Source organism: Phyllostomus discolor, chromosome 1 (genome assembly GCF_004126475.2).
Source record: "Phyllostomus discolor isolate MPI-MPIP mPhyDis1 chromosome 1, mPhyDis1.pri.v3, whole genome shotgun sequence".
NCBI classification, from domain to species: Eukaryota; Metazoa; Chordata; class Mammalia; order Chiroptera; family Phyllostomidae; genus Phyllostomus; species Phyllostomus discolor.
The window spans coordinates 30,485,611-30,499,734 of record NC_040903.2 but is presented as its reverse complement, the minus strand read 5'-3'; the positions used below and the strand labels follow the sequence as shown (position 1 = coordinate 30,499,734).

Here is a 14,124-nt window from a genome sequence, read left to right as displayed (position 1 = left end):
TCTAAGTAAGTGCTCTAGCTATATATATTTTTAAACTTTTTGCTTGGGCCTCAAGTAAAAAAAAGTCCTGTTTAGGATTCATTTTCTATAAGACACATAAAATTGTGTGCCTAATTTCTAGTCATCTCCAAATAATAGGTCTATAAATTTAGAGAATTTTCCTGACTTTTTCAAACTTAGTATAAATTCATGTTCTAATATAAAAATCTTACTGCCCGATTTTTCATTTTAGTGACTTTGTTGTATCAGATAGCCTTGTCACTTAATAGTTTACACGGTTCATTGTGCCACTTCAGTACTTTTTAGATAGCTATTTCAACCTCACTTTTCACTGAACAATGTTACAAAAATATAATTTGAGTTGATAAATACATTGCATTTTTAAGACACCTTACCAGTACCTAATATTTTATTTCAATTTCTTGAACAGATAATTGAACTACTTGCTTGCTTGAGTAAAACTATTAGTTCCTAGGTGCGCAATTTTTATCCCACTATTTCAGGCAAAAAAAAAAAAAATTCCTTTCCTTTCTCTCTAAATGATATTGACTTCTCACACCTATCTTCCTTCATCATCTTTTTTGTCCTCTCTGGCTTTTTTTTAAATCCTCATCAGAGGAGATGTCTATTGATGTGAAAGAGACAGAAACATCAATATGAGAAATGTCCATCAGCTGCCTCCTGTGTGCGCCCAGACCAGAGATCGACCCAAAACCTAGGTATGTGCCCTGACTGGGGATCCTACCAGCCACCTTTCCGTGTACGGGACGATGCTCCGACCTGCTGAGCCACTCTGGCGGAGCTGTCCTCTATGGCTTTTTCTAACCTACTCCGAGCATTTTGGGCTACTTCCCTAATATTAACTCTGTCTGTCTGTCTCTCTCTCTTTTTTTTTCATGGAAGACTGAAAGCACAAAAGAAAAGTGGCGGAGGAGACAGAGCAGAGAAATACTAGCCTGTCTTGCGCTTGCGTTTGGCTCTTCCATACACAGTTGTTACAGCTTTGCTCAACTACTGTTAAGCCAAGAGATTCTAACAGGCATTACAGTAAGTAACTTACTCAGATTTCCAAACATTATAGAGTTTATGTTGTTAATTTTTAAAGTATAGTCTGTCAGGTAATGGTAATCACAAGTGATGCTATAACGAGATGGAGAAATGCTAATGAAATTGACAACTAAGAAATTACTAACACTAATCAACACTGACAGGCACTTAACGAGGCACCAGGCACTGCACCAGCATATCACATGCCAACATCAGACACATCCCCTGTCCCCAGGGGGTGAGAGAGAAGGCATGAGGCTAAATACATTTTCCACTTTCATTTCCCTTAATTATAACTTACATATTAAATTGCCACATTCAGATTAAATATTTAAATGTGAAATTACCATAGTAACCATACTCATATTAATCCACAGTTCGAAGTTAACTACATCATGTAGAGGATTCAGAACTTAGAGGTTTTATTACCTTATCTAAGGGAAGACAACCTAAAGGCTTTACAAACATGAAATTCCGTTTTAAAAATCAAAACTTCACTAACTCTTAAATTTAAAAAAATCCCCAAAGCCTACCAACATACTGTCCCAAAATTGGAGAGAAGTGTGCTTTTCTTCCTTATTAAAACTGGCCCTGAAAATTTTATTTCAGCATTACTGGTAGTAGCTAAAAGTTAAACATACTTAAATGTGTATCAATAGACCCATATTGTGATATACCCATGAATTCAGAAAATTATGCATTCATTAGGAAATAAAGCAAATGCTTTACAAATGTGCTACTATGAAAAGACCTCCAAGACACATTGAATGACAAAAACAAGAGGCACATACAGACACATACTTGTATTTGGGAAAAAAATCTATCATCAGACTCATCATCATCATCTGGGAAGCACACACGGGAATGTAAGAGTTCCCTCTGGGAAGGCAATGGTGTATGTAATACCGGTGGGGAGGGGATCAGGGGGACGAAATGGGACAGAAACCTTCACTTCTTGTTTTCTACATTCTCAATACTTCTTTGAAAACTGCGCGCAGGCACTGCTTTTAAATTATTAAGGAAACTGCTTCTGACTGTCTTTTAAATTGATCTAGTGTAGGGCCACAGTCTGGCCTGGCCTTCTAGAACACCCCGGGAAGGGGAGGGTCTGATCTCACCGGTGATCCAGGGAGGAGAAACTGAGCAGAGGTGCCTGGCCCCTTCTCAGCCCCCTTGCCTGCCAGCAGCTCAGACCCTCCCACCGGTCAGAGCGGGGGTTTCGAGAGGGAACAGAGGGTATGCTGGTTTGTGCCTATCTAGTTGTGGCAGTGACTGAATGTAAGGCTCTTTAATTTAGGGAAATATTGAAAGTCTCTGCATTTTTGCTACACAACTAAGCTGTGTTTTCCAATAAACTTGTTACTTCAATCTCCATCTTGTGCCTAATATTCAACTGATTCTGAATCAAACCAATTTGGAAGGGAGGGCGGGGAGAGTTTTAAACCCCAAAAACCTCCAAGATATACCATTAAATGAGAACAAGAATGCTGTGCAGTATGTACAGTATGATTTAATTGATGCTAACTAAGAAAACACAGCTATAAAAATATATGCGTGTGCAAAAACAGTTGAAAGAATAAACGTTAAACCTGGGAAGGCTGGACTGAAAGACATGAAAGAGGACTGTCGCTTTTTACTCCTGAGTTTACTTTTATGCTATTCAAAATTCCCCAACAAGCATGTATTCATGTATTATTGTGGTAACCTTCAAAAACTTTTAAATATATTTTAATTTTTGATGCATGTTTTGGTAACTATAATGCAGGTACAAGTCTCTGAACTTTGTCATTACCAACAGTTTAGAGAAGTGGTCCTGAAACCGTGATCTCCAGACCACTGCACCAGCACCATCTGGGAGCCTGGTAGACCCTGGGGTTCCACCCCAGACCTACAGGATCAGACACACTGGGGGTGGGACCTAGCTATCTGTTTTAACAAGCCCACCGTGCCAAGTGATTTTAATGCTAACTGAAGTTGGGAGAACCACGGGGCTGGAGAATCATCTACAATAAAGTTTCAATTTTCGCATTCATAAACCTGGAGGACCTGTACACACACACACACACACACGCCTATCTAATCATTTTTCATCTCAATTCAATAAACATTTATGGACTACCTTTCAAATTGCATTACTGTAGTAACTAACTTTTTAGTACAAACTAAAATAGTCCAGCAGAGAAATGACATCTCGAAACCACTAGGGTGAATCCCCAACCCCTTAAAGGGAGCAAGGACCTGCCACAGCCAGAGCCCCAGAACAGGTGTTCCCCTGGGAAGGAACTAGAACACCGCTGCCTCAACTGCTCGGAAAGACATCCTCAGTCAAGCCACAACCTGTGAATGGGATGTGTTACAATGCTGAGTATTCTTAGCTTGCATTTCTCCTTTGTGACTTTGTATTAGGAAGTTTATTAAAAATTGAGTAGTGTTAGCTTTTACAGATACCTGTTTGGTGATCGTCTTGGCCAACGTCTTCTGTTAGATTCTGCAAGAAATATGTTCATTATTACCAAGAAATCACAGCAAGTTTTAAAATTCATATTTTCATAAACAGCTTGATATCTTAGTATCTGTAACCTAAATTTTTATCAACTACATTTAAAACAACTATATAAACAGTTGGTAGTTTTGTCTTTAAAAGATTGACTTACTAGCTTATTAAGGGTGTGGTAGATCTTATGAATATTTGCCAGTGTTGAGAGATGAGAATTCAGCTGAAAATCTTTAAAAAAGAAAAAGGGGAAAATTCAGTGTCATTTATTTCCCATACTGCACAGACTATAAAAAAAGAAAGCTCAGAAGTGATGAGAAGTGTTTTGATACAACTGAATAATATCTCCATTAACTTGGTACTTATTAAATAAAAGACAACATGCAATTCACAGACCTATCTCCTAGAAATAGTCTCACAAGTTAAATTCCCAACCAAATGCTGAAGTTCATGAAATTTTCATACAAACTGTAAGGTAAAACAAAATACTTCAGTAATGATAAAATCCTACCAGCAATGAACTTGAACTTAATAGAAAAATATCAATAATGTTAGCCAATGAAACAAGTTACACAAATAGAAAACAGATCTCAAATGAAACATGTTTCCTTTCTCTTTCCTTATCTCTTCCCCAGAATTACTAGTAAAATACAAAGCTTCCAACACGAAAATAACAGAAAAGCATCTCAACCATTCAGCAGTTCTGACAACATATTTATTGTTGGCTCTTAATACAACAGAGAGAGCAAAAGCTCCTCCCCTTCCCATTAGTCAAACACAGACAAATCAAAGAATCATCCTGCAAGCTCGAGTCTGGATGGCTGAGCCCTGGATGGATGGTATGGTTACCTGTACCACAATATTTAAATGAGCCACAGAACCAGAAAAACAAAAGCAGAAATCACACTCCTAGAGAGAAACATGTCCAAGTCAAAGAATGTATCAACTATTAAATCATCTCCAGTAGTCGTAGAATCATTCTAAATCATACATATAAGAAAAATGAACTTGCTCCATCTTAGAATCCCGTACAACATAAAACTTTCCGTTAAACTGACTTCTGAATTTCTAATTTCAAATTACTTTATAAAGTATGCTTGCATACATATTAGGCTATGTAAAAGTGACTTAAAAGTCTATAAATAACTTTATATTTCTATAAGCATCAATAGATGTATTTTCACAAAATATCAGGATTTACAAAATATCAGTTGCTTTTCTTTACTGTCATAAAGGTTAGTAAAGGTTAGTCTGGAAAGTAACCTTGAACACATACTGCAACTCTCCAAGTTACGCCATTCTGATAAAAAAAGAAGAAGAAATCAGCCTTCCCTGGCATATTTGGAACACGTACCAGATGCCAAGAACAACCCCAAAGAGAAGACTGCAATCCAAGCTGTCTGTGCAGGGGAACCGCACTCTCTGGGAGGCTGCTCTGAGTCTGGAAGGCAAGCTGATTTCCCCGCCAGTATTTAGAAAGCCTTACTTCTCCTTCTAATCCATGGCAGGAATCCAGCGCTTGGCTGGCCAACGGGGCAGAGGGGCCAACAGGCCGCAGAGCCGACATTTGCACTTCCCTGTCGGGAGCAGCAGGCCATACATGTACCTGTACACGCACACTGCTCTGGTCCACCTGGCCACAGCCAGACGCCTAACACCACAGTCACCAACAGCAAGTCCGGTCCAAAGAATGAGCATTTCTGGCTCAGCAACAACCAGAGGAGGCCCTCGGGCTCTAAACAGGCCTCAAATACAGACAGGTGTCAATTTTGGGGCCCCTAAATAGCTTAGCCATATTTAAGGTAAATGGTGACATAAGGTGGCACAGAACCTTTTCCATCTTAATTTAAAGTACACTGCACAGAGGGGTTTTCAGGTGTTAGGGGTGTGTGAGCATAAATGTGTATGTCTTTACTTACAAACATGGATGTTTATACTTAACAATCATGGATACAGATCTCTGAAGCTAGAAGCAGCAACAGCCCTCTCCTGACCTGCAAGGGGCAACAGGGAGCTTAACCTCCACTGGCCCCTCCCCCTGCATCTACTAGGGAGCCATAACCCCCCTTTCCGACACTCTCAATCTAAAAACAGGAAGACAAATGATACATTCCGCTATCATCTTGAAATTAAATCCTCAGCTAACCTCTTGGGCCCTCCCGAAGAACAACAACAACAAAAACAAACGAAGTTGAAGGATCTCGATTCTTTTTTTTCACTGAGGCCTCACAGGTGGGAGGAGAGAAAGGGCTTGCAGAAGAAAGATCACGAAGTGATGTGGCTTCCGCGCCCTCCATGCTACACGTTTTTCACCACTGTGATGTTAATTCAACTGTCAAAATTCACATAAGAGAATCTAAACAAGTTAAACTGCTAAACCGTCTACACACACACACACACACACACACACACGGAGTTCCTGCCCAAACAACATGGTGCTTTACTTAACTCTCTTTGGAGTCTGACAGCTGGCTTAAATCTCAGGTCTACCAGTGATTTAACCTAAATTTCAATGTCTTCATCTTTAAAATGAACTACCATGCATAGGTGTGACATTCATTATAATGCCTGGACCATAATAAGTGCTAATCAAAAGATATCAATTATCACTGTATTGACTTATATACCGTTTTCTGTACCACACGGCGGTCTAAAATGGTCTCTAATTTCCGTAAGGTCCAACCCTGCCCCAGCACAGAAGCCCCAGACCCGGGGGTCCCTCCGTCTGTGGGTGAGGCACCTGTGAGTGAGGCGTGTGGGCTGGCACGTCCCCACAGCCTACGGTGGCGCTGCTGTACTTGTGCACTGTGGCATTCATAATGCTAGTCGAAGACAATCTCCACACAGTGGAAAAAATATATAGGTGCGTTTAAGACCAGGTTCTGTACCTGAAGTTCCACTTTACAAGCAACAAGAGCAATGAGGTTCCTCTCACAAACCACCTAATGTACGTTGGCAACTCCCCATCTCCGTACCCAACACCTACTGCATCGGCCGCCTCCTCCCACTTCACACACACACACACACACACACACACACGATGTGAGAAGAAAAGGAACCAACATAAAGAAATCTTTAGTTTCACCAAGGTAAGAAGCAGCTAAGGAGAAGACAAAAATTCAAGGAAAAAAAGACCAAAATGGCATAAAAGATAAAACCACAAAGGTTAACAATTTAAATTTATGGTTCATCTGTTCAGTGCTCATGGCAAGTAAGAGACCTTAAAATCTAAAACAGACTTCACTTCCTTAAGAAATAGATGTTAAGGGTAAAGATCAAATGCTTTACAAAGAATATACTTAGGAGAGCACTAACTGATTCATAAAAATCCCCAGCTCATATTTCAATTCTTCAGGATAAGTACTAGATTTAGTCAACTTTATTCTAAGATCAAATGGCTCTCCACAGTGCGCAGTGACTGGCTCTGACTCTCCTGTGTGACATGCAATCTCTATACTCTGTATTAAAAGCAACAAATGACTCTGTAGAAAGGCACAGCCTGCTTGATAAATCGCTTGCTTAAATTATCTTCTGGGTATTTCAAAAACTACCAACAAAGGCTGACTGGGCATGAAGTTTATAGTGTTTTTTGTTTTTGTTTTATAATCACCTTTTGCTGTGCCCTACGTAACATAAAAGAATGCATGCCACTGAGAGGTTCAAGTCCATTCCCCCTCACTGCCCCACATACAGAGTCTCACAGCATAGACAGAGATACAAATATTCAGAATGAAACAACTATGCATGCGTTCAGACACTGACCATGAAACAACAACAAAAAAAAATCAAATGTAAAAATTAACAGTCCTAATAGGAGAGAGTCAGAAATCATTTGAATGCATAAAAATCAAAACCTTTCCTCTATACCTCTTGTAAACCTCTGTATACCTCTATAATCACTGGTAAAATACAACTGGGAGGTGATCTCAATTATAATAGCAACAAAAAGCAATGATACATGGAGGAGTAAACTTAAATATGCGACATTCAAAAAAAGAAACAATGAAAGTTTATGGAAATACATAAATGTAGAGGTACTATATTCCTGAAATGGAAACACCCAGTACTGTAAAGTAATCAGGACTTTAAACTAAACAACAAGTTAAATGGAATCAGATTCCTGTTCTTTGTGCCTCCCAGCTCCCCACCCCGAGACAGAGGTGGGCAAAGGTGGGGAGTCAGACAAGCTTGGCAGACTGGTTCTAAAGTCCATCTGAAAGAAGAAACACGCTAGATTCACCAAGAAGTTACTGAAACAGACTGAGGAGGAATGTGCCCTGTCAGGTATCAGCACACAGGGTAAGGCAGAGGTCGGCAGGCTCTCTGCAGAGGATGAGACCACACGTCCTCTCGGCTCTGTGGGCTGTATGATCTCAGCCACAACCACTTTGCCACTGTAACACAAAAGCAACCATCAACAGTACACACACAAACGAGTGTGGCTGTGTTCCAATGAAACTTGATTTATGAAAAACTAGGTGGTGAGCCAGATTTGCCCCCCAGGCTACAGTGTGCCAGTGCCCGATACAAAGGCACAGTAGCCCCCTTATCCATGGTTTTGCTTCCTGTGGTTTCAGTTTAACCAAAGCCAACCACGGTCTAAAAATATTAAATGGAAAATTCCGGAAATAAACAATTTGTAAGTTTTAAATTGTGAGCCACACTGAGTGGCGAAATGAAATCTTGTGCCCACACCGGATGTAAACCATGTCCTTGTCCAGTGTGTCCACACTGTGTGAGCAGGACCTGTCTGTCGGTCACACAGTGGCCACCACCTTGGTTACCAGATGGACCACTTTGTATTGAAGTAGTCCTTCCTTTACCTGATAATGGCCCGAAGCACGAGAGTAGTGACGCTAGCAATTCAGTATGCCCATGAGAAGCTGTCAAGTGCTTCCTGTAAGTGAAAGGGCACGTATAGGGAAAAACCGAGTATATTTGGGCTCAGTTCCGTCTGTGGTTTCGAACATCCCCTGAGGGTCTCAGAACGCACCCCCCACAGATAACAGGGACGTACTATATGGTCACTGTCACAGCAGGGTATGTGTGCAAGAAGACAAACCAATGGGACAGAGTTAATAATATGCATGCACATGCGCATGTATAAACACATGTGTAATCAATATATATGATAAAACTGCATTTGAAATCAATGGGGAAGAGTTCATCAATTAGTAAACACAGGGGCAACTAGCTAGTATGTGAACAAATTTAAATTAATTCCAACTTCACCTAAAAGTTTCAGGTAGAAGGGGAAGGCACTGAGCCATAAGAAAAGGCCTCATCGCTGACTCAGGGCTCTGCACCTTCAGCCTCCAACCCTCTACTCAATCCCATCGCCTCCTCGCTTCCCCTTGCTCACCCTCCTCGGTCAGCGAGCTCCCTGCTGCTCTGTGTGCACTCCGAGCACACGCCTACCTCAGGAGCTTCGAACATGCCCTTCTCTTTGCCTGGAGCCCTACTCTCTCTAACCATAGCGTGGCTTGCTCTCATACTGCATTGGGTTGCCATTTAAATATCACTTTCTTACAAAACCTTGCCACACCCAACCAACAGGACTCCTTCACTCTTTATCACCTTACCCTGTTTACTTTCCTTTATGGCATTAGTACCACCTGATAGTACATCACACATCTGTCATCTTCCTCTCCCATTAGAATGTAAGCTTCCTGACGGCCTGCTGTACACTTGCTACCTAGAACAATACGTGGCACATGCTGGTGCCCAACGACTACTCAATGAACAAGTGAATGCAGACACAGGCACCAACACCTAACCTCAGCATGTTCAGAGCATTTCAGCGCATCCACACCATTGGATCTTCAAACGTGAGAAACAGCATGATAATAGGGAAGACTCAAAAGGAAGGCAAAGTTAAAAAAAAAAAAAAGAAAAAGAATGAGTCCTGCTTCAGAGTTTAGATTTAATCTCCTAAATATTTCCAACTGGGCCACTAGAGGATATGCAAATGTAACAGATAACCATGGCACATTCAAGCAGCATTAATTCTACTCAATGGTACTTCATCTGCAAGTTTTACCTAAAAACAAAAACAGGATTATGGCACAAGACTTGGGAGAAATTTCACCACACTGAGCTAGGCTCCCAGGAGCCTTAGGGTGCCTATGATGCACTGAACCTCTGCTATAGCAAAAGGCTGGTGAAGTTTGAGAGGGACTGCTCCGAGTCTGGGTACCATGCAAGCTGTTTAAGTCACGAGTTTTTTAAGATAATTTTGTGGCAATTGTGTAGCACCGATGATAGGTGGCCTGGATTTAGAATGGCCTTTCATGAAGGCTACTGGGAGTGACTGAGGTGGGAAATAATTAGGGCCCTATGTTAGACAGTAGCAGTGAAAATGGAGAGGAAAAACCCAGAGTACAGTGGGACTACACAATATCCCCGTTTAACTCACACAAATTCAACTTCATTCACTTGGCAAAAGAAAGGAGGGAGAGGGAGAGAGAGAAAGGCAGTATGAATCCCATGGTCACTCAGTTCCCACATGCCAATCACATTTTGTGCATCTCACAACACTGTGTGAGTGCAGTGTTTAAAGATGTATTTCCCATAAAACGTGGTCCCTAAACACAAGCCAGCTGCTTCAACTGGTGCTCAGCGGAAGAGCCAGCGATCTGTTCCAATGCTGGAGGAAGAACTGGCTGTGTGGCCTTTATCCGAGACAATCTCCAATGAGGCAGCTTCTGAAAGTGTTCCCAGGGGTATTTTTAATACACGTTGGTTGTCACCTTGCATACAGCCTTTAGAACTAAGTCCTATGTAAAATGTGGCTGCACCGTAAGGAAAAACCGCTAAGACTGCATTCAGAGAGCTATGCAGCATGTCCTTCTCTCCATCTCTCATCTTATTAGCTCAAGCAGGTCAGACAGCCAGCTGCAGTCAAGCCGGGAGTAAATTGCACCTTCTTATTTGCAGTCTAAAGCCCAGTCCTCCACGCTAGCTTATTCCTAATCAGAGCAAACACTGAGCTATTTTCACAGTCCACAAAAAGAAAAATGCAACAGCATTTGCCACCCAAAGTTGTTAATAATCAAACACACGAACTTAGGGTAATATTTTTTAAGTTACTACAACTGGCTAAATCTAAAACAACCTATTTGTTTTTAAAGACAAAAGGTGTACAGAAAAGATATCACCATAACACCAATGTTATTTCTATTCCAAGAGCACTTCTTTCTTCTGGTCACTAAAGATTCATAAAAGTAGTACTGAGTTAGCCAAAAAGTTTGTTCAGTTTTTTCTGTAAGATAGCTCTAGTAGCACTTAGTTGTCTTTACTTTGATTCGAAACAATTTTGTTAGATTGTACTGTGAGAGCTGTCATACCAGTGTGCATTTAAAAAAATTATCAAAGTTGGTGAATTTTTGTGTAGCTATTTTAATACTAAAGATAGAAGAAAATACGCAACATTTCCAGCATATTATGCTTTATTATTTCAAGAAGGTAGAAAATGCAACTGAAACACACATACACAAAAAGGATTTGTGCAGTGTATGGGAGAAGGTACTGTGACTGATCGAATGTGTCAAAGTGGTCTGCGAAGTTTTGTGCTGGAGCTTCCCCACTGGACGATGCTGCACGGTCAGTAACGCCAGTTGAAGCTGATAGAGGTCAAATGGATACATTGAGAACAATTGACGTGTAACCACGTGGGATATAGCCAACGTACCCAAAATATCCAAATCAAGTGTTGAAAATCATGTGCATCAGCTTGGTTATATTAATCACTTTAATGTCTGGGTTCCACGTAAGTGAAAAAAAACCTTAACCGAATTTCCACCTGCCCTTCTCTACTTAAACATAACGAAAATGTCCTGTTTTTAAGACAAACTGTGACAGGCAATGAAAAGTTGATACTTTACAATAATGTAGAACACAAGGGATAGTGGGGCAAATGAAATGAACCACTAGCAACCACACCAAAGGACGGTCTTCATCCAAAGAAGGTGATATTGTATATATGGAGGGTTTGGAAGGGAGTCCTCTATTATGAGCTCCTTCCAGAACACCAAATGATTAATTCCAACAAGTACTGCTCCCAACAGACCAAATGAAAGCAGCCCTGGACGAAAAGTGTCTGGAACTAGCCAACAGAAAACACACAATCTTCCAACAGGATAACATGAGACCGCATGTTTCTTTGATGGCCAGGCAAAAAGTGTTAATGCTTGGCTGGGAAGTTCTGATTCATCTGCCGTATTCACCATTGCACCTTCGGATTTCCATTTATTTTGGTCTTTACAAAATTCTCTTAATGGAAAAAATTTCAATTCCCTGAAAGAATGCAAAAGGCACCTGGAACAGTTCTTGATCAAAAATATAAAGAGTTTTGGGAAGATGGAATTATGAAGGTGCCTGAAAGATGGCAGAAGGTGTGGAACCAAACAGTGACTATGTGGTCCAATAAAGTCACTGGTGAAAATGAAAAATGTGTCTTTTATGTTTACTTAAAAACTGAGTAAATGTTTTGAACCAACCCAACATTTTATTACTAGCTAAACTCCAGTTGGCCTATCAGTGAGCAGATTTTACGCCAATCAGGTATAAAAGTTTTTAATGCAGCACTACGCACAGGTATATATTTAATAATTGCTTTTTGGTGACAATGAAAATGATGAACGAAATCAGTAAAGGCCTGTACTGGATGAAGGGCCCACGGGACACTGGGGTAACAGCAGGGTAACGACCATGTCATTGCCAAAAAAGTGACAGAACTGAACAAAACTGAAGGCTATTAAAGTCAGTACTTATCCTAAGTGTTTTGGGGACAGAACAAGAACATGATGTAGCAGAGTGGGGCTAGGCCTCTCTAACTGGGGTTCTAGATGGAATGCTTCAGAGTTCTCTAAGTCATGAGTGGCATGGCCCATCCTCCTGAAATGTCAGTTTTACTTAGTGATACAAAAAAAGGAAACAATTTTATTGTTAAAGCCAAAGGTACAGTAGTTGAGTGCCACTGTTTAGGTCTGCCTTGTCTCTTTCCTTCTAGAAAACAGCAGCCTTCCTTCCTATGGGTTTCAGATAAACAGAAGATGAGAACATCAATGATGTCATGTGGAGACCCCCCCAACCTGCAAAAAGCCTTTGATTTCAATCAAAGATTTGGGATTTGTTATGGCAGCATTAACGAAAAGAATCCAAGTCCTCCATCAGTCCCGACAAACCCTTACATGACGTAAGTTATCTGATCTAAGTCATCTCTCTTTCCACCACCCGGCTCACTCCATTCCAACCACACCCCTCTGCGAAGATGCGAGTGATTTCCTACCTCGGGGCCTTTGCACTGAGTATGCCTCCATAACCTCTGATGTTCACAAGGCCCAACAGGTGACTTCTACTGCAAATACCTGTGCAAATGTCACCATGCCAGAGACGTCTCCCCTTGACTTCCCTCTCCAAAGCAGTACCCATCCCCAGATTTAGATTATTACATAACACTTGTCCCTTTCAGACATTTTCAACAGCTTTATTGACACATAGTCACAAAGCATAAATTCACATATTTAAAGTGCACACGTCAATGGTTTTTAGTGTCTTCACAGAGTTGTGCAACCATCACCATAATCAAACTTCAAAACATTTTTATCATCCTATTAGCAGTCACTCCCCGTTTCTCTCTTCACTCCATAAGGCCTAAGCCACCATGAATCTACTTTGTGTCTCTACAGATCACCTATTCTGGACACTTTACGTCAATGGCATCATACAATATGAAGTCTTTTGTGATCCTGACATTACATTTGATATATATTTACATGTTTAACCTTTGTCACACTCCCTAGAACACAAGCTCCCTGAGGATGGGGTTTTCTTTCTTCACCGTATCCCGTACATAGCACAGCAAAAGCCTAGCACAGGACAGGTGCCAATAAACGGGAAGGAACGCCTGAAAAGCACAAAGTCATGGGATCTAACAACGAAGAAGGTACTCTGTGACCTTGGTGAAGATTTGAAGCCAGAATGGAGGCCAGAATGAAGTAGGCTGAGGATGCAGCAGGAGGTGAGGGAACAAAGTACGTCAAACATAAAAATCTTCTTCCAGAAGTTCTACTGTGAAAGGGAGAATACAAATGCACATGGGACTGAGGGAGTGTTGACTTGGGTTTTATGATGGCGAGACAAGAACATGTTTAAAATGCTGACAGTAGATTTGCTTAGTATCCTGGAAGCCCGTGCGTAAAAAGCAGGTCAGATCACAAGTCAGTGCGTATGTGTATATGAGCTCAGACATGCGATTGTTTAAAAAGGGGATGTGCCCTGGCCGGGTCGCTCAGTTGGTTGGAGCATAGTCCTGTGCACCAAAGGGTTGTGGGTTTGATCCCTGGTCAGGGCACATACTGGAGAGACATCAATGTTTGTGTCTTACATCAATGCTCCCCCTTTCTCCCTCCGCCTTTCTAAAATCAATAAACATATCCTTAGGTGAGGATTTAAAAAAGAAAGAAAGAAAAGTACAGGTCCTGGTTGAGCAGCTCAGTTGGTTATAGTGTCGTCCAGATACGCCAAGGTTTTTAAGTAGAAAACACAATTTTAAATAAAAGAGATTATTAACAATGGGCCTA

General features: G+C 41.0%; 1 protein-coding gene across 9 annotated transcripts in view; it reads right to left on the bottom strand.

Moving 5' to 3' along the window:
* DCUN1D4 (defective in cullin neddylation 1 domain containing 4) overlaps positions 1–14,124 on the bottom strand; it is an 81,649-nt gene that overhangs the window by 46,285 nt on the left and 21,240 nt on the right. For 7 of the 9 annotated variants that reach the window (XM_028506046.2, XM_028506047.2, XM_028506050.2 and 4 more), the window contains 2 exons: positions 3,702–3,772; positions 3,496–3,535 (listed from right to left, as the gene is read on the bottom strand). The exons of the other annotated variants lie outside the window; for them this stretch is intronic. In XM_028506046.2, the coding sequence (XP_028361847.1) occupies positions 3,496–3,535; positions 3,702–3,772 (111 nt within the window). Of the gene's footprint in view, positions 1–3,495; positions 3,536–3,701; positions 3,773–14,124 lie in introns of those variants that run through there. 9 annotated transcript variants of the gene reach the window in all.